The sequence below is a fragment of the Squalius cephalus genome, assembly GCF_949319135.1.
Source record: "Squalius cephalus genome assembly, chromosome: 16".
In the NCBI taxonomy this organism is placed as follows: domain Eukaryota; kingdom Metazoa; phylum Chordata; class Actinopteri; order Cypriniformes; family Leuciscidae; genus Squalius; species Squalius cephalus.
The window spans coordinates 31,829,720-31,856,930 of record NC_137137.1 but is presented as its reverse complement, the minus strand read 5'-3'; the positions used below and the strand labels follow the sequence as shown (position 1 = coordinate 31,856,930).

Genomic DNA, 27,211 nt, shown 5'->3' with positions numbered 1-27,211 from the left:
TAACAGTTTTGGTGGAAACAACAGAGTCAATGTGCTAATTTAATTACTGAACATCCCTTTTAATGTACCCGGACATCCCTTTCAGACAGCTTCCTCTTGCTTTGACATCCAGTTGGATGTGGTTCATTTGGATGACATTACCCTGCATCCCATAGCTCTCGATACACCTCAAAGACTTGCTGTCCTGGTCACAGATGACCCAGCGAGACACGCCAACAACAATTTGCCTTCTTTTGAATTTTGATATGTCTGTCATGTGGATTGCAGTATTTTAAGTTGTCGTGTAAATTCTCAATATGAATACAACCTACTATAATCTGACTTATTCAATACTTCTTCATGGACAATTCAAACAACTTCCAGTTGTTAATATAATGAAATAAAATACTAAAGGGTATTTACTCAAGGTAATTTCCCTTCCTGAATACTTACAATACAATACTTTACTTCCCTGAAGTATGGTGACGGCGTCCCGTCAAGAAGCTTATATCACTTCCTCAATCACACACGAGCACACAGGTCTTTAGCATCTATACACTCTCACCGTCCTTCTCAGGTGTACGCTGGTCCGAAAACAAGATCATTAATACTAACTGAGAGTATTACAGCCTCACTCCGAGGGCGTCTCTGTACTCTTCCAACACTATCACTGTCTCTGCGGATTCTCTAGAATCTTTAGTACTTCTATTCCTCAGCTGCGCAGCTTATACCTGACACGACTTCCAAGTTGCTCTTTGCAGAGATAAAGTTGTATTCACTGCCGGGAGATCACTGGTCACAACAACCAAGTGAGTCTCACTGAACAGAAAGATACATGTACATTTAAATCTTACATTTGAGTAAAAATCAATGTCACTCAAGTCTTGTGATTTGTTCTGGTGATTAGTTTCCTAAGGTAATCACATGACTATTAAGTGTTAAGCACTATTTGGGTAAGTTTAAATGGTCTTTGACCCGAGCATCCTTAGTCTGCATTTTTCTGTACATTTTATGTTGAAATTTTATATTCCTTTTTGACCACTTCTGAGGCCATTACATAAAACATTTATATCACAATGTACAGCTGTGCTATTGCTCTGCCAATCATCCTTCACACTCTGCTCTTTCTGAAGGAATGTAAAATCAGTGAAGATTGGCCACACTCTAAAAAACACTGGGTTAAAAATTTGGGTTGTTTTCAACCCAAGGGCTGGGTAAATATAGGACAGAACATATTTTGGGTTAATTTTACCCAGCAAATTGGTTTGTTTATTCATAATGGGTTGATTTAACTCAGCATACTGGGTTGATTCATTCTTACTAGTATTTACTAGTAGTTAGTAGTACTTGCTCTTTTTTTTTCATACATGAATTAATGTTTACAGATTAACCTAAATCCTTGCCTTAATCCTCTGGTTAAAAAAAACAAAAAACTTTTTATATACTTTTATATACTATTTAAATACAAATTTTTTTTATCATATTTTACAGTATAGTTACTATAGTATACATTATATAGTTTTGAATGCACATTGCATACATTTAAGCTCGTTCAGCAAATATTAGAAGTAAAAATGTAACATTTAGAAGTAATTCAAGTGTAATCGGCCAGCTCTGTTGTCCCGTTCAGTGGGGAAACTTTTAACTTTAGACCGCCACCCTGCATTTCACTCGTAGCCGAAATGTGCTGCCTGTGACTGACTCCATAACCTGTCCATAAACAAACAGTGTACAGTTCTGAGAATATATTTTAACTTTCTAGGTATTTATGTTCTGTATCTTTTTTTAATCAAATCTAAAAAATTTATGCAAGGCTTCAGGCATTTCCATGACGTGACACTTGTTTAGGCGACTCACATCGCGCCCCTGTATGCTGCATACAATTAAATGATATACAGCACAATAACGAATTTATAGATACAAAAAATTTACACAAACCTGTATTTTACCGAAGACACGCACCAATTTGACGAAACTGCACTGCTCTTACTGCTCTGAGCGATAAATTACTCAACCCCTGGGTTGTTATATCTGACCGAGGATCTGGGTAACACATAAACTACCCAAACACTGAAAAAATAACCCAAAAAAATTTACCCTAAAGGCTCAACCCAGGATTTGGGTAGAAAAAGTAACCCAAGGTTTTTGGAGCATATATAGGTGTGAAACCTCCAACACTATATTGGCCAGTGTTTCAGTTTCATTGTCCAAACCCCTGTAGTAAAGGCTTTTCTAAACTTAAAAAAATCGATATTATGTTTATAAATATATTTGAAAAGTATTTAAATGTCTGAATATCATTCCAGTATATAAAAAATATCAAAGCAAATATCAAAGTTGCATATGCAAACAAATGCTTTTATAAGCTTTTCTCTGAGCCATTCTGCGATGACTTTTGATCAGCATGTGATTTCTAGTGGATGTACAGTATAAGTCAGTTCTCCTCAAGTTCACACAGTTCATCACAGTAACTACGAACATGATCCACTAACATGTTTTATTATTATTTGAAAGTGTGCTATCTTTCTTTGAAATGCCACTTGTTTTTTTTTTGTTTTTGTTTTTGTTTTTGTTAATATGCAATGACAGCCACACGATTTGTGACTTAAGTGTCCAAATAATTTGTAGGTGATCTGTGCTTTGCTAATTCATCATCTTGCATAATCATTTAAAGCTGCAAAGTGGTTTTAATAAAATAGTGAACAGCAGTCTTTTTTATCCACTGATTAAAACAAACAAACAAACAAAAAAAAAAGTCCACTTGACATGGTTCAGGTTTTCTTTTGTGGACCCAACCCCCTTGGTTTAGAAACACTGGTGTTGGATCACCAATAGTGTAAACAAGCTTGCGAGAATTTTGTATAGAGGCCACATTCGAGCTCCCGTGGCCTCTGCCAAGCACTGGGACTATGATCAGATCACATGGGCACATGGAGACAATCAACATAAAGGTGTTAATGTACTTTTTTAACAAAAGAACAATATTTCACATTGCTCTGTGATTTTTATCGCTCTTGAATCTGTTATTTCATTTTTCTTATCATAGTCCAGATGGTGTCTTCTCTACTGGATCCGTTTGAGAACTGTGTGTTAATAATAAATTGGCTTTGATTTTCTTGAAGTATCTCAGTTTTGTGTCCTTAACAATATCCACTATTCATCCCCCCAGAAAGTGTATGCATGTGTGTGAGGGTGTGTGGGCTACAGAATGGGATAAATTTAGTTGTCTTAGGGCTGGAGGGTGAGGTTAGCCCTTGGGAGAGGCAGATAATCTTAAATAAAGCAGTCAGAGTGAAGAAAAGACAAAGAGAGAGTTTGCATATAAGATACACATGAATTTCTTTGAGGCGCGATGTTAATATCACCATGTGTTTTGCAAAGAACATGCTACTTGCACCATAAGATGCCCATAATAAAGAGATTTATTAGCTCAATGTAAAAAGAGGATGTTCAAAATATTGATTGAATATTGAAAGTTAACATTATATAAGATAGGCGAAGACATAGGATATACACTCACCTAAAGGATTATTACGAACACCATACTAATACTGTGTTTGACCCCCTTTCGCCTTCAGAACTGCCTTAATTCTACGTGGCATTGATTCAACAAGGTGCTGAAAGCATTCTTTAGAAATGTTGGCCCATATTGATAGGATAGTATCTTGCAGTTGATGGAGATTTGTGGGATGCACATCCAGGGCACGAAGCTCCCGTTCCACCACATCCCAAAGATGCTCTATTGGGTTGAGATCTGGTGACTGTGGGGCCATTTTAGTACAGTGAACTCATTGTCATGCTCAATAAACCAATTTGAAATGATTCGAGCTTTGTGACATGGTGCATTATCCTGCTGGAAGTAGCCATCAGAGGATGGGTACATGGTGGTCATAAAGGGATGGACATGGTCAGAAACAATGCTCAGGTAGACCGTGGCATTTAAACGATGCCCAATTGGCACTAAGGGGCCTAAAGTGTGCCAAGAAAACATCCCCCACACCATTACACCACCACCACCAGCCTGCACAGTGGTAACAAGGCATGATGGATCCATGTTCTCATTCTGTTTACGCCAAATTCTGACTCTAACATCTGAATGTCTCAACAGATATCGAGACTCATCAGACCAGGCAACATTTTTCCAGTCTTCAACTGTCCAATTTGGGTGAGCTCGTGCAAATTGTAGCCTCTTTTTCCTATTTGTAGTGGAGATGAGTGGTACCCGGTGGGGTCTTCTGCTGTTGTAGCCCATCCGCCTCAAGGTTGTGCGTGTTGTGGCTTCACAAATGCTTTGCTGCATACCTCGGTTGTAACGAGTGGTTATTTCAGTCAAAGTTGCTCTTCTATCAGCTGGAATCAGTCGGCCCCTTCTCCTCTGACCTCTAGCATCAACAAGGCATTTTCGCCCACAGGACTGCCGCATACTGGATGTTTTTCCCTTTTCACACCATTCTTTGTAAACCCTAGAAATGGTTGTGCGTGAAAATCCCAGTAACTGAGCAGATTGTGAAATACTCAGAGCGGCCCGTCTGGCACCAACAACCATGCCACGCTCAAAATTGCTTAAATCACCTTTCTTTCCCATTCTGACATTCAGTTTGGAGTTCAGGAGATTGTCTTGACCAGGACCACACCCCTAAATGCATTGAAGCAACTGCCATGTGATTGGTTGATTAGATAATTGCATTAAAGGGTCATGAAACCCCCCTCTTTCAGCTCAAGTCTAGCACACAATCTTTTTGAAAAATGCAACTTAAATGGGCGTGGTGGCTGTGAGAAGAAGGGAGGGGAGTGGGTGTGGTGTGGCACGGCAGGGGAGAGGGGAGGGGGGGAAACTGTCATCGCCAGTGGCCCATGCATATCGACTGTCACTAAAATCAGTGGTAAAACGTGAGGAAATGCTAGATTTTTTTTTATAGCTGGCAAAGTTAATGAAATACACTGACACCTTATTTTTGTCCTTTCAAAAGTAACTGAATGCCCTGCTACATATTAGTCTACTACAGTAATCATAATTGTATTTAAAACATATAAATGTACATGTATAATTATGTCATTCTAAAATATATTTGTTTATATACACACTATAAATGCATATACAGTATTTGAAAGTAATACATTTTCCGCTTAACAAAAAAAAAACAAAAAAACGTTCCGTACATAGCCTCGATCTACGCGCCCCCTGAACCCACATAATAAAGATGGACAGTGACAGAAATTTGCACAAATTAAGCATACGTTCCATACAATTGAGGTATTATCGAAATATCTACATTTTAATAATGAGTGATTATTTAACAAAAGGCATGTAAAACGGTCAGGGTTACATTTTAGACACACACACACACACACACCTCTGAAGCGATATAAAAGTCCTCGGGACTGCATCACTCGCAAGACGAAACCTGCATTGGTGTACAAGGTCGAAGTCCACCATTCTCCAGTTGAATGGTTGCTACACACACATAGTTTAGATGTGTCCGTTGTTGATGGCCAACCAACTGGAACTTTTGCACCACGAAAACAAACGCGCGTCCCATTATTGTTTCTCTCATCTACTACGCGATGATATCACAGTGAGTTTGACATGTCTGCCACTGGAAAGTTCCACGTGGTGTCATGAATAATTAAGAGAAAGTGTCTTCTCATTGGATAAGAAAACTTAGTACATGAATAATTATGAGACACTGATGAGTCATCAACGTACTATAGTGCTCTGCCACGTCACTGCCTGTGACGTGAACACGATGAAGATTTTAAACCCAGAAGACGAAAATAGCGGAAAAAAACTCAAATTTAACCATTTTCCCCCTACTATTAAATCTAACAGATGCTAACATTGTTTTCAATGGTGTTCAACACACATGCCTCTGTTAAAATCTCAGAAAATTTGGTTTAGGGTTTCATGACCCTTTAATGAGAAATTGAACAGGTGTTCTTAATAATCCTTTAGGTGAGTGTATACTATCAGTCCAAAATTTGGAGTCTCTTCTGCTCACCAAGGTTGCATTTATTTGATCAAAAATACAGTAAAACAGTAATATTGTGAAATATTAATTTTAAATATATTGAATATATATTATAAAATGCAGTTTATTCCTGTGATCAAAGCTGAATTTTCAGCATCATTACTCCAGTCTTCCGTGTCACATGATCCTTCACAAATCATTCTAATATGCGGATTTGCTGCTTAAGAAACATTTCTGATTATTATCAATGTTGAAAACAGTTTTTGCTGCTTAAAATATTTGTGGAGACCGTGATACACTACTTTAAAAAGTTTGAGTTTAAAGAAATGAATACTTTAATTCAACAATGACACATTTTTATTCACATTGAATTGCTCAAAAGTGTCAGTAAAGCTTTACATTGTTATAAAATCTTTCTATTTCAACTAAATGCTGTTCTTCAAAGAATCCTGATTTTTTTATCACGATTTATTAAGCAGCAAAAACAGTTTTAAACATTGATAATAATTAAAAAAAAAACATTATTAATAATTGATTAATAATAATTAGTTACAACCGAGCACCAAATCATCATATTAGAATGATTTCTGAAGGATCATGTGACACAGAAGACTGGAGTAATGATGCTGAAAACTCAGCTTTGATCACAGGAATGAATCATTTAAAAAAAAAAAACATTCTAAAAGAAAACAGATTTCAAAATGTAATAAGATTTTATGATATTACATTTTTTTACTGTATTTTGATCAAATAAATGCAGCCTTGATGAGCATTAGAGACTTATTTAAAAAACATTAAAACATCTAAATTATTCCAAACGTTTGACCAGTTGTGCCCAAAATGAAAACTCATTTTTTTTAAATCAAGAATTGCATTGCAAACTTTTCTTTCTTTCTTTATCCTCATTCCTCACCTTTCCACTCTGACTTTATATTGTCCATTCTCTGCTTCCAGGCTAAAAACACTTTTGTTTCTGCATTACTAACCCTTCACTGTGGCATCTCTAATGTTGATTGCTCTGTGCGTCCAGTCCTGCCCCTGCGATGCCATATTAGTGTTAGTAAGAGACGAATAGCTGGAAGCCTATGTCTGTTAATAGCAGGAACCAAACACTTAGCAGCGCAGAGCTTTAACGAACCGCACGCATGTCACCCACAGCCATTCAGTAATAACTGTAATCACTTTTCCACGTGCTGCGTTTGCATCTCTAGAGCCTTTTTGCGCAAGATGATATGAAGTTCAGGTTACAGCGGTGGGTGGTGGCACAGTATGAGCTCTGGTTATGAGAGCCCATGACCATTCACTCTCTCCCACATACACACACTCAAGCATACATGCTGCGTACACTCTGCAACTGTCTTTGTTAATGTGTTTCTCGTAAGTGGACAGTATTTCTGACTGGTGTACAGGCGACCAGGTTATTTGTTTCGCAATGGGGAGATTTAGATTTTTGGGAGTGGACTGCATAGTAGTTACAGGCCAAAGTATGGATGAAAGGATGAAAACTTTCTAATGTGCATGTGTGAGCGCTTGTCTTCACACAGGATATCAAATGGATTATACTTTTAAAGGCTGTGTGTTCAGCTGTACACATGCTAAGCGTTTGCATCAAAACTTAAGTACACTTAAGGCTCAAGGCTTGTTATGAGAAGGTTGCTGGTTCTATCCCCACAAGAAGCAATCCATGAACATTTGCCTTTGAGCAAGACTTTAAAAAAAAAAAAAAAAATCTGTCAATATTTACTCACCATCATGTTGTTCAAAACCTGTAGATTTTTATTTTCTTTGTGGAAGAATTTGTTATCTTAGAATACTGATAATCTTTTCTGCCGTAGCTCTCAAATTTTAGTCTTAGCCTCAGACGTCACGCCCACGGACCGTTGGCTAAACGTCTGATGCATAAGACACACAAGTTTTGAAACACTTCAGGAGTTTCGAAGTCTTCATCTGATTGGTTAAATTCTACAGTATTTCCGGGAGACGTGTGTGATGTGTTTTTTTAACGGTCCATCTAGAAACACAGATGCCGTGACACCAAACCCCCTTATGGAAGAAGCAAGCCGGCATAGACTCTTTAAAATATCCAAATCGACTCTTTAAAATATCCAAGAGTTTTACACACCGGTCTGTTACTGTAGGGACATTGACGTCAGTCAGACGGCCTCTGGGCAATCCTTGGACAATGAAAGCTGCTATACAATCTGAAGGACAGACTATGCGAGACTAAAATGTAATTGTGTTTTGCACAGAATAAGTTCAAGTATGTGAATTTGTCAATAGCGTTTTGCATCATTGATGTAAAACCTGGCACAGTGTGTTTTGATGTGACATTTTTAAATAGTTACATTTACACTATTCATTTCCAAAGCGACTTACATTGCATTCCGGGTATCCATTTTATCAGTTCATGTTCGAACGCATGACCTTGGCATTGTCAATGCTATGCTCTACTGTTTGTGCAAATGAGATTTGACAGCTTCGGCAAATGCAAGATTGTCAGTAAATACTGATTCAGGGTGTGTTTCATGCATTTCAGGGTTTTTTTTATTATTTTTTTATCCTGCTTGTATGGGGAAAAGAAAATGTGTAAAGATTCTTAAAATCTTCTAATTCTAGTAATAAATTATTCTAATAGATTCTAGTTTTTATTCTTTAGCCACACAGTAGGCAAAGGAACCTAAGGGACAGACCAGCATTGACAATAAGGGACATCTTTCCTAACCCTAAATGTTCTCTTTTAAGATAGTGACCTATATATGTGTGTGGGAAATGAGCAGAGAACAAGTGTGTGTTTTTAAGTGTGTGTGTTTCCTGTCCCAGTTTAATCTCTGCATTTCCACTGTCCCTTTTTCCACCACAGACTGGATTCAATTACTGCCCCTGCTCTGACCTTAAACCCCTTTGACCCATGAGAACGGCCCCATCCCCTGCCTTGATAGCAGCCCATACCAGCCTTCCTCTCCAAACCTCCCCTCTACACTACTCTCCTCTTCTTTTGTCCTTTCTTGTTGTGCCCTTTTGCGTCTTTTTGTTTTTTTCCCCCATACTGTTCTTCCTTTTCTCCTTTTTCTGTCTGTCTTTCAGACTCAGTCTTCGTCCTCTTGTTCCTCATCTCCTACCACGTCTAAACTCTCACCTATCTACAAGTCACCCCAGGTGGTCTCCGTATTGATCCCTTATTTTCAACCCTGCGTGAACGTTAAGCCAAGACACAGTGGGTGTTGTGTCAGGCATCAGGGAGGAAAATCTTATTTTAAATGAACATAAAATAGATAAAAACCTTCAAGAGAAATATTGTGACATAAATGTAAGAGGCCTGAGTATGTCCAAGTCTAATTGGTTCAGGTGGCCCAGGTTGTTCACTAAACTACACTGAAGCATTTTCTACCTAGAAATTCCCAGAATGCACTGTAAAAAATTATTGATCACCATCTGTTAAGTACACACTCTAAAAAAAATCAAGGTTAAAAACAATACAATTTGGGTCATTTTGGCAACCAAGCACTGGATTTGTTATTGCCGGATAAACATGTTTAAAATGAAGCCATAATGGTTTGTAAATCACTCTAAAGGACACAGAATGACTACAGTAACACCACAGTAAACAGTAATCAAAGGGTGAAATTTATTAAAGGGATAGTTCACCCAAAAATTCGGTCATTAATGACTCACTCAAGACTTTCTTTCATTTTCGGAACACATATGAAGATCTATTTGATGAAATCTAAGAGCTTTCTGTCCCTCCGTTGACTGCGATGCAACTACCATTTTGACACTTCAGAAAGTTCATAAAAAGATTGTAAAACTAATCCATATGAATTGAGTGGTTTAGTCCAACATTTTCTGAAGAGACTCAAATCAACAGTTATACAGCTAATACAGTTCAAGTTGATGAAACAACTCAATGTCTAACCCCATTAAGTCATAAGTGTTCTAATGTTTAGTGCATCAAGGCCCTTGTGTTCACAATATACTGATTCATGCAATTGGGAACTACTTAGTGGAATGACACAGTATAGTATGACAGTATAGTATCTGCCTACCTAGACAGCTCTTTTGGAAATCATTGGCGCACTTGAATGATCGATTTTGAAATAAATATGCTGTTTAGATTTGCTAGGTTTTGAGATCATGGAATAATTTGCATGGATAAGCACTACTGCGTTTGTAAGTTAGTAATAAATTGTGAATTTCAGGGATAATTGTTCTCCCGTTTTGAGATCAGTATTCATCTGATACTCTTTTTAATGGGCCGATTTCCCCTGTATTTACTCATTGATCGGCTAACCTTGCACTAAGCTACAGTCGATGATCCTTAAGCCGTCTCTGTATCTTAATCACAACACAGATACCTGTTAATTACCCAACCAGTTCAAGTGTTTTCATTGCATAAAGAGGGATTTGGGATTGATTGCGTTGTGTAAGCTGCGGGTCCCGAGTGTGTGTTTGTGTGTGTGCGAGTTTATCATCGTCTGTGTGTCTATGGAGAGAGGGAAGGATAAAGCAGGATGGATATTTATAGGCTTTTGAATGGACAACACGGCTTGGTATCGGGTCAGGGATAAACCATGAACTTATAAACTCACATCGGGGCCTCGTTTTCTCTGTACTTCTTTTCTCTCTCCATTTTAGCTACTTTTTCTTTTTGTGTTTGTTTTCCCATTTCTTGGTTATCTACTAATTTCTTGCAGTTTCTTACGATAATAATAATCCTATTTCCATAATTTATTGGTTCAAATTGGTGCCCATGCGCAAAGATGGCAAATTCACATTATTAAACTATATTAAATTCTTGGTATGGTGTTTATTTTCATTTTCACAATTGTATAAGTGAGCGATTAATCATTGATTTGAGATTGTAACAGCACATTCACGTTTTACAGCCATGAATGAGGTCAAACAGGGTCAGACTACATGTCTCACCCTGGGAGACTTAATGTCAAGTTTGTTCAAGACAGACCTTTGTTGCACGTTCTATGTTCCATCATGTTCCATATCCTCTGTTTCTCACTATAACACATGTACACATCAAACGGCTCTCATCGTACTGCAGTCTTCAAAAGACCTCCAGGCAGGAATCAGAACCCCTGATGTGAGCTTTCATTGGTGTTCTGGTGTGATGCCAAAATCTGAAACCATAAATAGTCAGGATAGTCTATAGTACTGTAAAGATCACTTGATTGTTGGTAAATCTTTAAGGCCCGTTCACACTATGGACAATAACTATAAAGAGAACGATAAAGATATAGTTCTAAAAATCATTCTCCATATTAAAGAATTGCAGAGTTCACACCACAACTTTAATGATAAAGATATGAGGAACATTATCGTTGGGATCATTTTCAGAATGATTTTTTTCAAGCTGTCGAACGATAAAACACTGACAGCCAATCAGAATTCACTTGGATTTAAAGGGCTTGCGCATTTAAAATGGCAGACAACATTGTGGAGAAGTTAATCGCTGAGGTACAGAAAAATCCAACACTTTTTGACAAGTTAAACCCCCTTTAAGGATATGTTTAAAAAAAATGGATATATGGAAAGCAATCGGTCCTACCCTTGGAATAAATGGTGAGAAGCATTAACGATGAGATCATTATGCAGGCTAGCAAATAGTGTAACAAAATTACTTCAGGTATCCAGCGCTAGTTTCAACAACATTGTATTGCTTCCTTTTATTTGAAGTTGCAGTGAAAAACGCGTTGTATATATATATATATATATATACTAAAGGTGTTGACTAGGCGTTATTTTTATTCCACTATTGACTTTGTTAAATTCACTGTTAAATTAGATCGATTACACTAGACTAGCTAGATTCACTGTTTAGATGCACTCGACACGTTACATGCTGAGGACATCTTTTGGTAAAAGACGTGTAAATGCAACAAACTGATATTGATACATTCGAAAGTATGAAAAAAATTTGTCTTCAAAAGACGTCAACACTCTAATCAGTGTGACGGATTCTCCCTGTGACGGACGCTTTTGAAGACAAATTTTATTCATACTTTCGAATGACTCAATATCAGTTTGTTGCATTTACACGTCTTTTACCAGCTGTTCTTTTGATGTTTTTGTGTAACGCAAAGCAGCAGCAGGTCATCAATTTTCGCTACACAGGCGCGCGCAGGCTTAGAATAAAAAGACCATTATCGTTCGTTGGTGTGGACGCGAATATAGTTATCGTTCTTAGTGTGAAACAGGCCTTTAGTTTATGTGCTAGTTAGTCCACTAGTAGTTCAAACAAATGTTTACCTCATGATGTTTATTCAAATTGACATAACTGGACCTTGCAGTAAAATGACAGACTTTCCTCTGGTGACATATGCAGAATCATTTAGTCAGCTTAAACTCACCCCTTCAAGTTTGCGTTCATCTCTCTGCATTTTTGAGTGCATGCAACACTGACATCTCAAATCCACATTTAAAGAACATCCATAGAATCAAGTCCCCATCCTACATTTTCTCTTTTTCAATAATCTGTTATACTCAGATGCACTTCACAATACTATACAATACACCAGCCCCAGTGGGATAGTGGTGAAATGTGTCTTGAGGTCAAGTAATATTGAATTTTGTTGATTGTTTTGAAAAGCAATATACTGAATGTGTTAAAAATGTTCTTAATGTGCCTGTCCCTTGCAAAGAGGCTACAGCAATCCAAAATGTGTGAAATCTCAAGTGCATATTATTTTGCAACCAAAAATACCAATAATAACCAGAAGAAAAACCCCAAGACACAAGCCAAAGGCTGAAACACCAGGAACTTATTTTCATTGTTGGTAAACCGTTAAACCTTAATTATGTTATAAAAAAAAATTCTAGGGACACTGTCAATCCTTAAAATCTAAAGCATGTTAACAGCTAGACCATGGAATAATTTAAAATATTTGCATTATAGTTTAAGATACAGTGGAAATATAGAACATCTTCTTGTGAAAATATTGTTAAAAAATACTGAAATGAGTTTGACCCTTGGTCTTTAGGACCCTTTCTTCAGAAGGTTTATGCAAAATATGGCACTGTGGGGTTTGTTTTACCATGTTCAGGGTGCTTTCTAGGGCGTTTCCGGGTGGTTGCTTACAAGCCAAGTCAATCGAGCCCCAGGCTCTCTGCATTCTGGTCCCTACATATGACTTGAGTTAAAGCGTGATGTCTACCAACAATCAGAACTTGTTCATAAAATACAAATGAAAATGACTTAAATCAACAAATATTAAGATATGTTGTTTTTTACTACACCTAAAGCATACCCTATCCCAGCTGGTGGGGGGAAGACTGCATCTCTTCACACCTTCCCTCCCTGTCCTCTCTTTCCACTGCATTTGCTTCCTCCATCTGTCTAAATGCACATTAATTATACACATACACACATATATTCTCTACCCCAGCAACACACACCCACATAATGCATGTACTTTCTCCACATTTATCAGGGGAAACACTGAAAATAGGTCCTAATGTCAGTAGTGTACTGATGTTACAATAATATGATTGTTGAGACTGGAATAACGAACAAAAGTTTGGACCTGTTCATTGACATAAAAGTTTTGAAACTGCACACAAACACATATAATGTATAATATATTTAAATACTCTTCTCAAATTATTAAATTATTACATATTTTTGCATTTAAATACATCATTAGCTCTATTAGCAGCATCTGTGGCATGCTGTCAGTTACCATAGAATATAATTACAACTTGTCAGTCAGTTTGTAAAAAGCAATGAAAGGCACATTTATAGTAATACACTTGCAATGAAAATCTAGCAGGCAAGTGTACAGTACTGTAAATGAAAGATACTTATAAAATATGCAAGTATCACACTGTTTTAAAATAAACATTACATGTGTTGGCAAAATACTGTTGTGGAAGAATATTTTGCCAAACTTGTATGTCAACTCTTTATCCAACATTTCAAGTGATGCCATGACTGCCTAAATAAGTAAATATGGTTACTTTCACTTAATATCTGCACAAGGATACCAGGAATGGACATGGAAAGGATGTGACAGAACAATCTGTAAAGCATTGTTTACAGGAGCAGAGTTCTGCAAATTCCATATCCCGGACGAGCCCCCAACAATGTTACAATTAAGTTTTTCTGTAAGTTAAATTAATTTGTATAGCTCTTTTCAAAATACATGTTCCAAAGCAGCTTCACAGAAATTCATGAGGTGGATCCTAATTTGCGTACCAAAAAGAAAAAGTGCACTTTAACCCTAGCGTGACGTCGTCATACTCAGATTCTAGTCAGAATATGAGTCTGATACTGCTCCATTGGACTGTGATTATGGGGCGTGTTTCAACCGAACCAGGAGAGAAAATGCCTCTGCACTCAATTGGATAGACCTACAACCAATCAGAGCAACGGAGTAAGTGACATATGTTGAGCGACGCATAGACAAATGCCTTGATCGCGGTTCTCTATTCCTCTTTTAAAATGAATGCGCTGTCGATATCTTCTATAACAGACGCGATGACCGAATCTACACATCTCAATTCTCCAGCGGCAGCCATCTTTGTTGTAACCGAATTCAACCCAAGCGCTCTTTGGGGACGTGGATGATTACGTTACTGTTGATCATCTGTCCATCATCGTATAAAGCCCGCCCTGACAATTTGATTTGAGTTCACGCAGCATTTTATTTCAACCACCATTTTTAAAAGTATTTTGGGGTACGTGCAGTAAGAGTTGTTTTCTATTCGAATCAACATTGGAGTTGAAAAAATACGACCGATGGATGGACTACGAGGTTCAGGCTTTATTAAGATTATATGCAGAGGACGAAATCCAGCAGGAACTGGAAAGTCGTGCGCAGTCCTACATCACCGGACTAAGTTGCCAAATCTTCATGGTACTTCATGGAAACTCATACAGCAACAGGTCTGGAGGAAAAAAAGTTCCTGGGACAAATTGTTCCGGGTAATTTCGGTGGAAACGCGGCTTATATCTCTTTAAGGGAATGCATTTTGCCAATTAAGTCATGTTTTCCTGGATCACCACATTTTGTTGATCCTGGAACAACACTCCTGTTCGAAAATTTTGTCCCATCTCTACCCCTAAACCTAACCCTACCCATATCTAAATAAAATCAGAAGGAAATTATAAGTGAATAAACCTGATCTAGAAGACCCTAACCCTGTTTGTAAACCAAAACTTGACAAACTGTAAACTTGTCCCTCAAATCTGATTGGTTGATTCAATTGTTGTTTCAGGATCAACAAAGATGGTGATCCAGGAACATGTTGTATTGGTGAAATCATGTTCGCTGTTTGCAGAGAGAGTATACAGTATATCCAGTTTATATTTTGCAACAATATAAACAATCACTGAGATTTTCTTTATATGATGTAATATATCCAACTTTTTGTAACTTTATGTAAGCATTAAAATCTGGACATTAAAATCATGAGTTTATTTAAGTGCTGGATTAACAAGTACTAATCATTAATTCACCTCCAAAGGTATGTTTGTTTAATCTGCTCTTCATGGTCGATGAGAACTGAATCACGTTTTCGGCAACAGGTCTGTGGAGGGTGTTTAATCTGTCCACAGGGGGGTCAGATCAGCGAGATCCAGTCAGGGTTTAGCGTGACAGCCCGTGGAGGAGGCAGCATTGTTCTCGCTGTTTGAATATCGCCTGGAGCTGCTATCACTTAAACTTAAACATCATCCTATTATTAGGCTTATGGTTGTTTGAGCTTATTGCTTTGTGTCAGGTGAGCAAAGGATTTAGGCTCTAGAGACCTTAGAATATCAGGGATTTTTAATTCCATACTGCATTTGCTTAAACATAGGCTTGTCTGATTAGAAATGATTATAAATAGTCTTGAGGCTGCAGATGAAATGAGAAAACACTTTTCTTGGATTGGTAAATAAATAATAATATTTTTTAAAACAGTTTTTTTTTTTTTTTTTACATATGGCCTCTGTTTAATATAAAACTTATTTAATTTGATGTACAATAATTGATGTATGCTGTATAATTTAATAATAATACAAATTATGTTAACAAATTTAATGAACTTTTCATAACTGATGAACTTTGCAACATTGATACGGTTGTTGAACTGAATTGAAACAACCCTGAACTAAATTGAGCTAAATAATGACACTATTATTAATTGAACTAGTTTCATAATGAATGAATTTTACATTGACTATTTTTTTCTCTTCTATGGAAGTCAGTGGCGGTCCCATTAACTGTTTGGTTACCAATATTCTTCAAAATATCTGCTTTTGTGTTCAGCAGAAGAAAATAATTCATACAGGTTTGGAACAGTTTACTCACAGGGTGAGTAAATGTCAGAATTTCAATTTTTGGGTGAACTATCCTTTTGTTTTCCATTTTCTGGAAATACCATACTGGATTGTTTAATTTATACGGTGTTTTACTTTTGTCTGCATCTTTGTCTTGATGTTGTGGGGAGGGGCTATTGTTGCATGGCAACAATCGTGATTGACAGTACTGTTTTCTTGAGAGAGGCGTATAATAATAACGCTATCATATGGTCTGGCAGATTTTGGGCTCGGCACCAGGGATGACAAATGTGCTCACGCAATAATTCAATCTGCTCTCCCAGTTCTTCAACTTTAGGGGACTTGCGAAGATGAGTAGTTGGAGCAATTAAGTTGGTCAGTCATTGTTAATGTGTAGCACCCAAAATATGTGCCAGGTTGTTTATGGAGAAGTGTTTTTTTATGAGAGAGAGTGAAAGAGAGAAAGTAAAGAAAACTTTGCAGACAGATTGTGATTTGGTGAATGTGTGAGAATGGAAGGTTGCCTGAGAATATCAGTAACTAATTAAAGTTTTCTTCCATACGTCACTTGCTAAAGACGCTGGGTTCTCAGAGATAGTTAAAGATGTTTCTAAAGGAAATCGCTGAAGGAAAGTAAAGCTCAGATCCATGTTGAGGAGAACAAAAAGAAAAAAAAAAAAAAAGTATTAATTTTAATACATAGTTATAATTATATTACTATCAAGGATGTAACCAAATTTTAAGAATCAGTTTGTGAAAAAACGAATTGATCAGCTGTTAAAATGAATATTGTCTTTTTGTGGTAGTTATAGCCCTGAGTATTATGAGATATGATATGATAACAATAATATCATATCTCTCATGTATCATCTCATATATCTCATATATCATATTATGTATTATATCATGTAACATATTATGTATCATATCTCATCATATATTTCTCAAGTGTCATATCATATATTATTTCTCATATCCTATATTATATAATATATCTCATCTCATATATATTATTTCTCATATCATATATCTCATCTCGTATATATTATATCTCATATATATCTCATATACCATACTGCAAAAGAAAAACTCCTTTTGAACTTAACTATATGATTTACTGCTGTTCTTGATAACCACTATTCTACACTGTACTAGTTTCATGCCTTTTATACTCTTTTCAGTATTTATTTATTTTCCATCTACACATTTTTTATTTTTTACATAACATTACTTTTAACTTATTTTACATTTATTTATTTGATTTGTTTGATGATTAGCTGTGTGATAGTCACAAAATAAACTTCTTTCTTTCTTTCTTTCTTTCTTTCTTTCTTTCTTTCTTTCTTTCTTTCTTTCTTTCTTTCTTTCTTTCTTTCTTTCTTTCTTTCTTTCTTTCTTTCTTTCTTTCTTTCTTTCTTTCTTTTAGGAGAAGAAATACACTCTATTAATGGTGGACCCAGATGCTCCTAGTCGTAAGAAACCCTCTCGCGCTTACTGGAGACATTGGTTACTGGTTGACATTAAGGTACGTCACATCTCCCAAAAACCACTTTGAAATGCAGATGCTGTCTTACCCTAATTTCGCAGTTGCACAAACTTGAGTGTTATAACGTCTGTGCGTCCATGAATGTTCTTCTGTGATATAATGATTCTTCAAGCCATTTAATGTAAGTCAATATATATTAATCTGAATATTACCAAGAACAAAGCCTTAAAATAAAGGTTGCTTAAAGCAGAGCTTGGCACGGACAATCCTGGACATAATGTGCAAAGCAAAAGGTGTCAGAAACACTTTGGTGGGCAAACAATTCCTGGATCGCGTGGACCGTATCTGCACCTTCCATGTGCTTCACACTTGTGCTGCGTTTCCGATGAGTTACATAATTACTGAGTAAAAATATCATGTTAGTCATCAGCGCTCGGCTCCGACGGGCTCTAGAGGCAGATTCATCAGGCTGTGCATGGGGACGCCGTGTTTAAACAACCGGGGATGAGACACACTTTAATTGCTCAATATTAAGTCAATATTCTTTCATCCTTTCTTCATTTTACAGGCTTTTTCTTTTTTTTTTATAGGTACTTTCTTTCTCAGATTTTCTTGCTGTGGTCCTGTTGGTTCACAGGGCAGCATATTGATTCCAATAAAGTTTGTTACTAGAAACTAGAAAGAAAAAAAATAGAAAAATGACTGACGTGTCTTACATACACAAGGTTCCAAAAATTAAGTTTTGATGAATGATATTCCTGACTGTTTCTGTTTGGATATGTTTGTGGCAATCATGTGGGCGAATGGCTCTCCTGTGTAACGGGAATGATTGCACGTCAGTTCTGCTTCAGACAGACAGGAAAAGAGGCGTGTTAAAATAAAAAATACATTTCCTCTTTGTTTCTTTTTTTACACCTGGTTGTACTGGAAGAGTTCACCCTCATGTCGTTCCAAACCCGTAAGACTTTCGTTCATCTTCTGAACATGAACTGACGATCTTTTTTGAAACCTGAGAGATTTCTATTCCTCCATTGACAACTATGCGACTGACACTTTAATGCTTCAAAAAGTTCATAAAGATATCGTAAAACTAATCCATATGAATTGAGCGGTTTAGTCCAAATTTTTAAGTCTTACGGGTTTGGAAAGACATGTTGGTGAGTAAATAATGACAGAATTTTTATTTTTGAATAAACATTTAAAGCTCCTTCCATTCACATTTTAAGAAACAGCTCAAGTCTTTTTCTTCTTTGGAACACAAAAGGAGACATAAAGCAGAATGTCCATGCGTTCATGCTGCTGTTTCATTCACATGACGGGCTGTCAAGCTACAAAATGACAAAAAAAACAACAACAACTCTGTGATAGTTTCAACAGTTGAATGCTATTTCCAAGTCTTTTGAAGTCATATGATCATTTTATTTGATGAAAAAGCAGAAATTTAAATTATTTACTGATTGTTTTTTGTGTAGATTGTTCATGTTTCCACATATCCAAATATGAAACTAAATGATAATTCATACCAGGTTTGACGTCAGTGTCATTGGTTTTGTGCAGTGTTATTTTAATATTATTTAAATACTATTATTGACTATTTTTGAGTCACATAGCTTTATTTTTAAAGTTTTAATTTTAGTTTGTTTTTGTAATTGTTATGCTTTTTAATTTTTTATATTTCTGTTTAGCTTTAATACACTTTCTTCAACTTGGTACAACTTAACCAATTTAACTTCAAAGTTTAAAGTGTTCAACTAATATTTATATTTAATTTCAATTAACAGAAGCTATTGTAGTAATTTTAGTTAACAATAACAATGATTTTGTGTGCCAAATGCGATATGAAAATCACAAAAATCAGATGTATTTTAGCTCTAACAGCTATTATTTTATTCTTTTTTTTTTTGTCATTATTGAAGCTTGAATGAGCCCCATTCCTCATTCATGCTCATTGTATGGAAAAGAGCAGGTTGCACATTCTGCCTTTTGCTGCAAAGAAGAAAAAAGCCATACAAGATTAAAAAGACATAACGGTGTGCAAATGATGACAGAATTCTCATTTTTGGGTGAACCATCCTTTTAATTCTATCATTTCATTGTGGTTTCGTGACAGGACATCTATAAAATAGCACTAAGGACAATCCTGCGACTACAAAAAGCATCACCCTGTTTGCAGGCGTTTTACTCGTAAATCTCGATACAAATACATTTGCTAAAAGCAGCTCATGATCATAGTCCCTGAAAGCGAGGCCGTGTTCTCCGCTAGCTCAGCCCTGCCCTCCTCTCCTGCTATTCTCTCTCTCAGAGACGAGCCTCCTCCCCGTCTGGCCAGGCGACACATTGTGAATAAACAAATGTATTTCAGGTGCTCAGACAGACAACCTCTCAATATCCTGTCACTGTGTGGGCGGCGGCATGCCGCCTGTCTGCTCCCTGATTGGCTGTCTCGTTGTGCTGTGTGTGTGATGAGGAGCCGTGGTTGGTCAGAGGTTTAATGAGGCTGGTGGGAGGTGAGTAATTGCCGCGGTGACTTCCTCTAACCTCGCTGAAGTTATAATAACATCCCGTGTGAATGTGTGGAATTATCTGTCCTGGAATACTCCTGGGCTTCAGACTGAAGCAGGTGCCACACAAATGAACAATTCCCCTCTCATTCCAACACCTTATTTAGAAATATACCCTGTAATTCCTTTTTTTAGAAATTAAATTACAACCCTGATTTGGCTTGTTACTCCCCCATACAAGCAAACGTAATGTCTTTTGTGTATTGCATGCAAACACGATAGGAGAGCAAAAATTGTTTTTCATTTTCACTCTTCTATCCCAACTCATATCGGAGAACACATTTTATCTCAGTTTCAGTTCCCATGCTAACCTGGCTTTGACTCATGGGATGTCTAAACATCACAGCTCTCTTAGTTTTTATGAGAAACTAAAAATGAAGGCGCATTAAAAGCAAAAAAAATCATTCTCACCTAATGAACTTCAGCGTGTAATTTAACTATATATGTATAATAAAACTTTTTCTGTTTACATAAACATAGCACAGTTTTATTAGCTACTAAAAATGAGCTCAGTTAACAGTTTTGCTTATCAAGTACTGAAAAGCATCAAATTAAACTTTATTGCAACATGAGTAGACAATCACATTTCTTGGAATACGCTTCACATTCAGATCCTTAATTCAGCGCTTCCTGGTTTTAAGTGTCCACTTCCTGAATCCCAGATTAATCAGATGATTAAACCAAACATGGCGCGATAAGATTCCAGCGGCATGCATATTTACCAGACACAACAACATCAACTGTTAACACTCTATTTTATGTCATTATTACACATTACATACTTACTGTAGTATTAACAGTAAATTATGTGCATAATTACATGCAACTAACCCTAAACCAAACCATGTTGTTAATTACCGTAATACTCAATGTATAATAACACTGTCGCAAAGGAAACCCCATCAATCCAAATCCCAGCAAATACATTTCAAAGTTTTAAAAATGAATCAATTTGAACATTTTTCAACTGGGTCATCCACATCATAACGGACATGACTTGAATGATATCTCAAATTTTGCAGTCGCATTTATCGCTGCTCAGCAAAGTTTCACAGTCAAAATCCAGTCTTTTTACTAGGAGTTTTGTGTGAGGGCAAAACAGTTCCCCAGGCAGATTTTGCTTTTGTGTTCAAATTGGTAACGTGAATTCGCTGTACTGACTGACAGAAAGCTGCTTGGCTTTAAAGTGCATTTCATGAATTGCTACACTATTGACAATAGGCAATGGAGCTTTTTTGCCCACGAAATTTAGCCAAATGTTCTGCTAATGTCATCGCACCTTCATTTCCGCCTGTCGGACGATAAAATGGGCAAAAAAATCCTTTGCATTGAAAGAGCAATGCAATGTATTCAAAATCTCTCAGAAGATCTTATCAACCACATAGAAATGCCCTAACACTTTTGCATGGACAAGCATCATCTCATTCAAAATCTCGCTCATTCATCGATTCATTCACCTCCTCTGCCTAACATAAAATGATCTATGCATTCTCTTGAATGTAATGTCTTGTACAGTCCCGTGTTAATCAGTGATTTTGTCATCAACGCTCGTTCAAGTTTTGCCTCGACCTTTGTCTGTCTGAAGGAGGTATTTCTAACACTTTATTGGAACCATATTTAGTTTGTCATTTCCTCTGTTTGGCAGCATGTGTGCAGATGGACCCTTCCTCTCGTACCGCTGCCAACTCGCCACTCGCAGTCAGTCGAGATTTCTGGCACTCGTCGCAAACCAGAGAGCTCACTCCACACATTTGTGTCATTGTGCTGAACATATCTCCCTCAGTAACACATCATCTTATGCTCTTCGGCTCTTCAGCCAACAGTTACCATGCAACTGTTCTCCGCTCGGACACTTGAACTGTTCCTGGCTCAGTCCTGACCAGTCCTGCTTTTCTCCAACCAACCAGTCATGCCTCTCAAGATCCTGTTACCCGTTCTCTGGGACTTTCATGAGAGCTCTTGCCTGGCGTGATTAACTCAAGGCTTGGATTGTCACTTTGTGTACTAGATCATGATTATATTTCTTGTACTGTAGCTTTTGACTTTATCATGCATTTTGTTAATTTTGATCATTTTGGTCTTTAAGTCACGTCTCTCATTGTGCACAATTATTAGCTTGTTACAGAAAGCTTCTCTGATGCTATAGCTCTAGTATTGGTATGAATGATAGCTCGAATCATGCAGAGACATGACTATTACTTTTCTGAACAGTCAGACTTGCAAAAAGTCCTAACCAGATGCAACATAAAAAGTCTTCTCCGAGTTAACCAGAGGTTTTATCCTGACCAGCCGTGACAGCTGTATGCTTGTGAGTGCAAGAGAGCAGTGCACTTGCACAGAGCTCCGCCCACACACTCTTCTGATTGGCTGTGATTTGTGATTGATTTTGTCTCGTCTTGTGTGGACAGACAAATTGCTTGTCACTGGAACTTATCGCGTTGCAAACGGTTGGGACAAGGTGTTACGATTTTATCCTGGCAGACAATACAGTGGGCAAACACGTTATAAGAGGAACCTGAGTCATATCTAAACTGAAAAAAGTTAATTTTCTGCTAAACAACCAGCAGCTGTGGTTGCCAGAACATTTTTAGTTTTACAGATTGAAATATACTGGACCATATTACTGAAATCGCCTTTTTATCTTTATGATATACACTGACAACCACCTTAAACACAGGAGGTAGAGAGAAAGCCACATAGTTAATCATCACAGTTGAGGTAAATATCAATATAAAGAATGTGCAACACAAGGTGTAACATAAAACCCTAATTACATATCTGATTAGAAAAAAAAAAACAAAAAAAAAACAAGAAACAGTTATTTCAATGAAAAACCATCAAAAGTGAGCTGTCACAGATAATTCTGGAAATGTTTTTCACTGTAAATTATAAGATGCTCAAAAACTGTACATTTAAAGTATTTAATGTAAAATGATATGTAATATATCCCATTAGATTTGTTATAGTTTGTCACTGTATAGAGTAAGGGAAACTTACCGAATTAACAAGTCTTTACCTAGCAAGTCTTAATAGCATTTTTATAGTCTTCCACTGTCAAAATTTCTACAGTAGAGTTTTTTGGGTTTTTTTTGGTTAAGCAACCACTCAGCAAACAACACTAATATGGCTGAACTATGATAACCATAGTATCATTGTAAGAGTGAAAAGAACTTCCAGATCTACTATAGGCTATTTCCACAGTGGACGCCTGTTGATTTCACGTTTAAGGAAGCTGATGCAGATTGAATTGGTAATGAAGTTATTAATTCTGTTGGAGCAGATGGTGATGGAAGAGGGGAATGAGGATCTGAATTGCCCCTGTAGCTCAGCACTCAGCCCGCCTGACCCATTCTGTCTCTCAATTCCCTCCTGCTCATGGAATACTACCAAAAAACAATCCCCGAACAGCTTGTTCTGCCTCAAACGGACTTTTCCTCCAGATCACAACGCTCCTATGTCTTGCTCTGTCTGATTTCAGTATCTCTTTCTCTCGCTCTCTCTTCTCTGCACATAAATAAATGTTTTTGTTTGCTCTGCTGACAGAAACAAAAGGTAGAGTTATTAGCGATAGAGAGTAGTTTGCTTATGTAAATAAAGTGCTAGGTGAAAAATCCTTATTTACTTTTCACCCTAATAGTCCACCCCCACAGATTGCAGTATCGCATCACCCAAGAACTCCTGGTGAATCAAATAATTATTAACTGTAATCTTGCACAGGAGTTGAAAAATGCTTGAATTGATTTCATGGCTCAAGTTCTCTTCCATTGCATTTTATTAAAGGGCCCCTATTATGGATTTTTTTTAATTACCTTTCATGTAGTGTGTAACATAGTGAATTAAAACATACTGCAAAGTTTTAAATCTGAAAGTGCACCGTATATAAAGTTATTGTCTTTCAAAAGTAAGAGTCGACTCTGAGTCAATGAAATGAATCGTTTTTCAAACGAGTCATAAGCCGTTTCGTTGTGACGTCAAGACGGAACATTAGCATATTGCCCGCCCACTTATTGCGCACGCAGACACCAGGGAAAACTTGAACCTCAAACTTGCAGCTGATTCCTGTGGATACTGGACAGCATCATGTCGAGAAGACGCTGTGCTCTATAATGTGAAGGTAAAGCCAGTTTTTTTTCACTGCCCAATGGCGAGCATGTGAAGAATCAGTGGTTAAAATTCATCTTTACCACGATACCACAGCAGTATAATCCTAAACTTTTGCTGTGTTCCCTTTATTTTACAGTTCAATGCAGGATTCGTAAACCGCTTGCTCTTGAAAGATGGTGTTCAAAATACTTAGTTTTGAGTTTTATATTGTGTAGGTCTCCTGCTAACTAGCTAACTCACGTTATCACTGTCTTACTGAAATACTTCTGCTAATCAGTTTGTGGGACACCATTACCTAAAACTGTCTATTAATGCAGATCGTCTGTCGTTCTCACTACTTTGAGGAAAGATTAAGCATGGAGCAAGATTTGTTTTACCAACGTTTATGTTACATCAGTCATTCACTCTAGAGCTCAGCTAATGTATGCACTGTTATTGATAGATTCCACGTGTTCACCGCAATAAATTAGAAAAATACTCAGTAAATAAATAAGTACACGTAAAATAATCGGTTTGTTGATGGACATGCACTTGTTAATGCTGATGGTGATGAATTACAGTTGCAACATCTCATAATGTACCTCAAACTGAGTAGTGTATCACTGAGAAACGTCCTGCTCGAGTCGTCCTTGCGATGGAGGTTCGGGTTGAAGAATTCTTCCAATGTTTCATCATTGGACTCGCGCTCGTATTGATATGGTGAACTCGACGTCATTGTTCGTTACTGTGTTTAAAACAGTTTTTTTGACCTTTGATGCATGTGAACCTGTTGTAGGAGACTCCAAAACAACATTAGGAAACTTTAAAATAGCATAATAGGGACACTTTAATCAATCTTGATTCCCAGTAAAAATATTTAAACAAACAAGATAAATTTACTATTTACTACTTAAGACGGTAAGACGGAAATTTTTCAAATATTAACATGATGATCATTTTAATTACATATAAATATACAGCAAATATTATATATATATATATATATATATATTTATTTGCAGATGCCACTTGCTTTGTTTTTTTAGTTTTTTAAATCTAATGCAAAGGCATATGAATTGAGCTGTTTAGTCCAAATTGTCTGAAGAGACTCGAACACTTACTGTAATATGATGAACAGATTTAATTTAGGCTTTTATTCACATATAAACATTCAGCAACTCATACGGAAAACGGAAACTAAACGAAAGCTCAAGCATTTTCGTTTGATGTGCGAGAACCAATGAGATTTCAACAAAAAGTTCTGAAGATGAACGAAAGTCTTACGGGTTTGGAACATACATGAGGGTGAGAAATTAATCACATAATTTTCATTTTTGGGTGAACTAACCCTTTAAGTGTCCAGATATATACTTTTGGCGACCAGTGTATCTGTGTGGGCCTGACTGCATGACATTGCCAGTGTTTTTCCCCTCATAATGTCCAAACTGACCCTGACACACCCTCATATGCTCATCTCTCTCTCACACACACACCTCACATCCGACACAAGTGTATGTGAGTCTCAGTCACAATGGATCGTTTTGAGAATTCATGCTAATCGCTAATCGCTAACAGACAGATATTAAAGGGATGATGTGGGTTCAATACAAGTTTAGCTCAGTCAACAGCATTTGTGTTATTTACTGTATCCATTTTATCATAAGTATTTTTGACTTCGCTCTTATTTTTTATTTATTTATTATTTTTTTAGTAAAATTTGTGCTGAGGCAAGATGTAGCAGAACTGAAGCAGCAAACATTAAAACATACACTGTTTGTAGTCACAAGATGTAGGATTGTAGTAACACAAGTCACTTTCTAATCACACAGCTTTCTTTTGGTCAACGTGGTGAATTCACATGACCAACTTGAACCTGAAATCTGCATGGGGAAATCTTTCCTATTGTCTATAATCTAGATTTCTATTGAAATTACTGGATAGTGTCATGAAAATTCACTGAACAATGGTAAATGTGACAGCACCTTTAGCTAGTTTAAGCCCGTTCACACAGAGAACAATAACTATAAAACTTTATTAGCGTCCACACCAACTACACACCAACTCCTTGTTCTGAATGTGCCTTTAGGGCTATGCTAAGCTCATATGCTAACCTTTCTAACTGAAAATACTCTCCATAAATTGCTGTCCAATGCGTGTCATTTAGGCACTCCAGATACCCCTCTTAGAACTTGGCACATATTACCATAGTCTAATGACGGGTAATTGACTTATAGGGCCCTATTTTAATGATCTAAGTGCATTGGTCTAAAGTGTAGGGCACAAGTTCACTTAAGGCGTATCTGAATCCTCTTTTGCTAGTTTAACGATGGGAAAAATGGTCGGCGTGCCAGGCGCATGGTCTAAAAGGGTTGTCCCTATTCTCTTAATGAGTAATGGGTGTGTTTTGGGATTTACGTGCGTTAAACCAATCAGAGTCTCATCTCCCATTCCCTTTAAATGCCAGTTGCGCTCGCGCCATGGCGGATTCGCTATTTACATGACGGAAATTGATAGTGGAAAGAACGCAAACGGATCTGCTCGTGAGCAGGTTACTTGAGGTAAAAGTGTGCAAGCAGACCATCTAGTGGACAAGCCGGATTCCACCATATCTTTATGTACACAATAATAATCTTTTACATTGTAATCTTTTTATTTTAAATATTTGCCATGTTTGTGTGCTGCTGTACGTGCGTCCCTGTGTGTTTAATAAGCAGAGTGTACATGCGTTGTAGACCCGCCTATTGGCGCACATTAATAACGCGCTCTTTAAATAACAAAAAAATATATTGCGCCATTGACTTTAGACCAGGTTTTAGTTGGTCAATGGCACAGTCTATTTCTGTTGCCTCAAAATAGCAATGCA

At 37.0% G+C, this 27,211-nt stretch overlaps 1 protein-coding gene across 4 annotated transcripts in view; it reads left to right on the top strand.

Annotated features, from left to right (window-relative positions):
- The window catches only part of pebp4 (phosphatidylethanolamine binding protein 4), a 123,029-nt gene that overhangs the window by 33,556 nt on the left and 62,262 nt on the right, over positions 1 to 27,211 (top strand). For 3 of the 4 annotated variants that reach the window (XM_079896234.1, XM_079896235.1, XM_079896236.1), the window contains exon 4: positions 17,645 to 17,743. The exons of the other annotated variant lie outside the window; for it this stretch is intronic. In XM_079896234.1, coding sequence (XP_079752360.1) covers positions 17,645 to 17,743 — 99 coding nt within the window. The remainder of the gene's footprint in view (positions 1 to 17,644; positions 17,744 to 27,211) is intronic. 4 annotated transcript variants of the gene reach the window in all.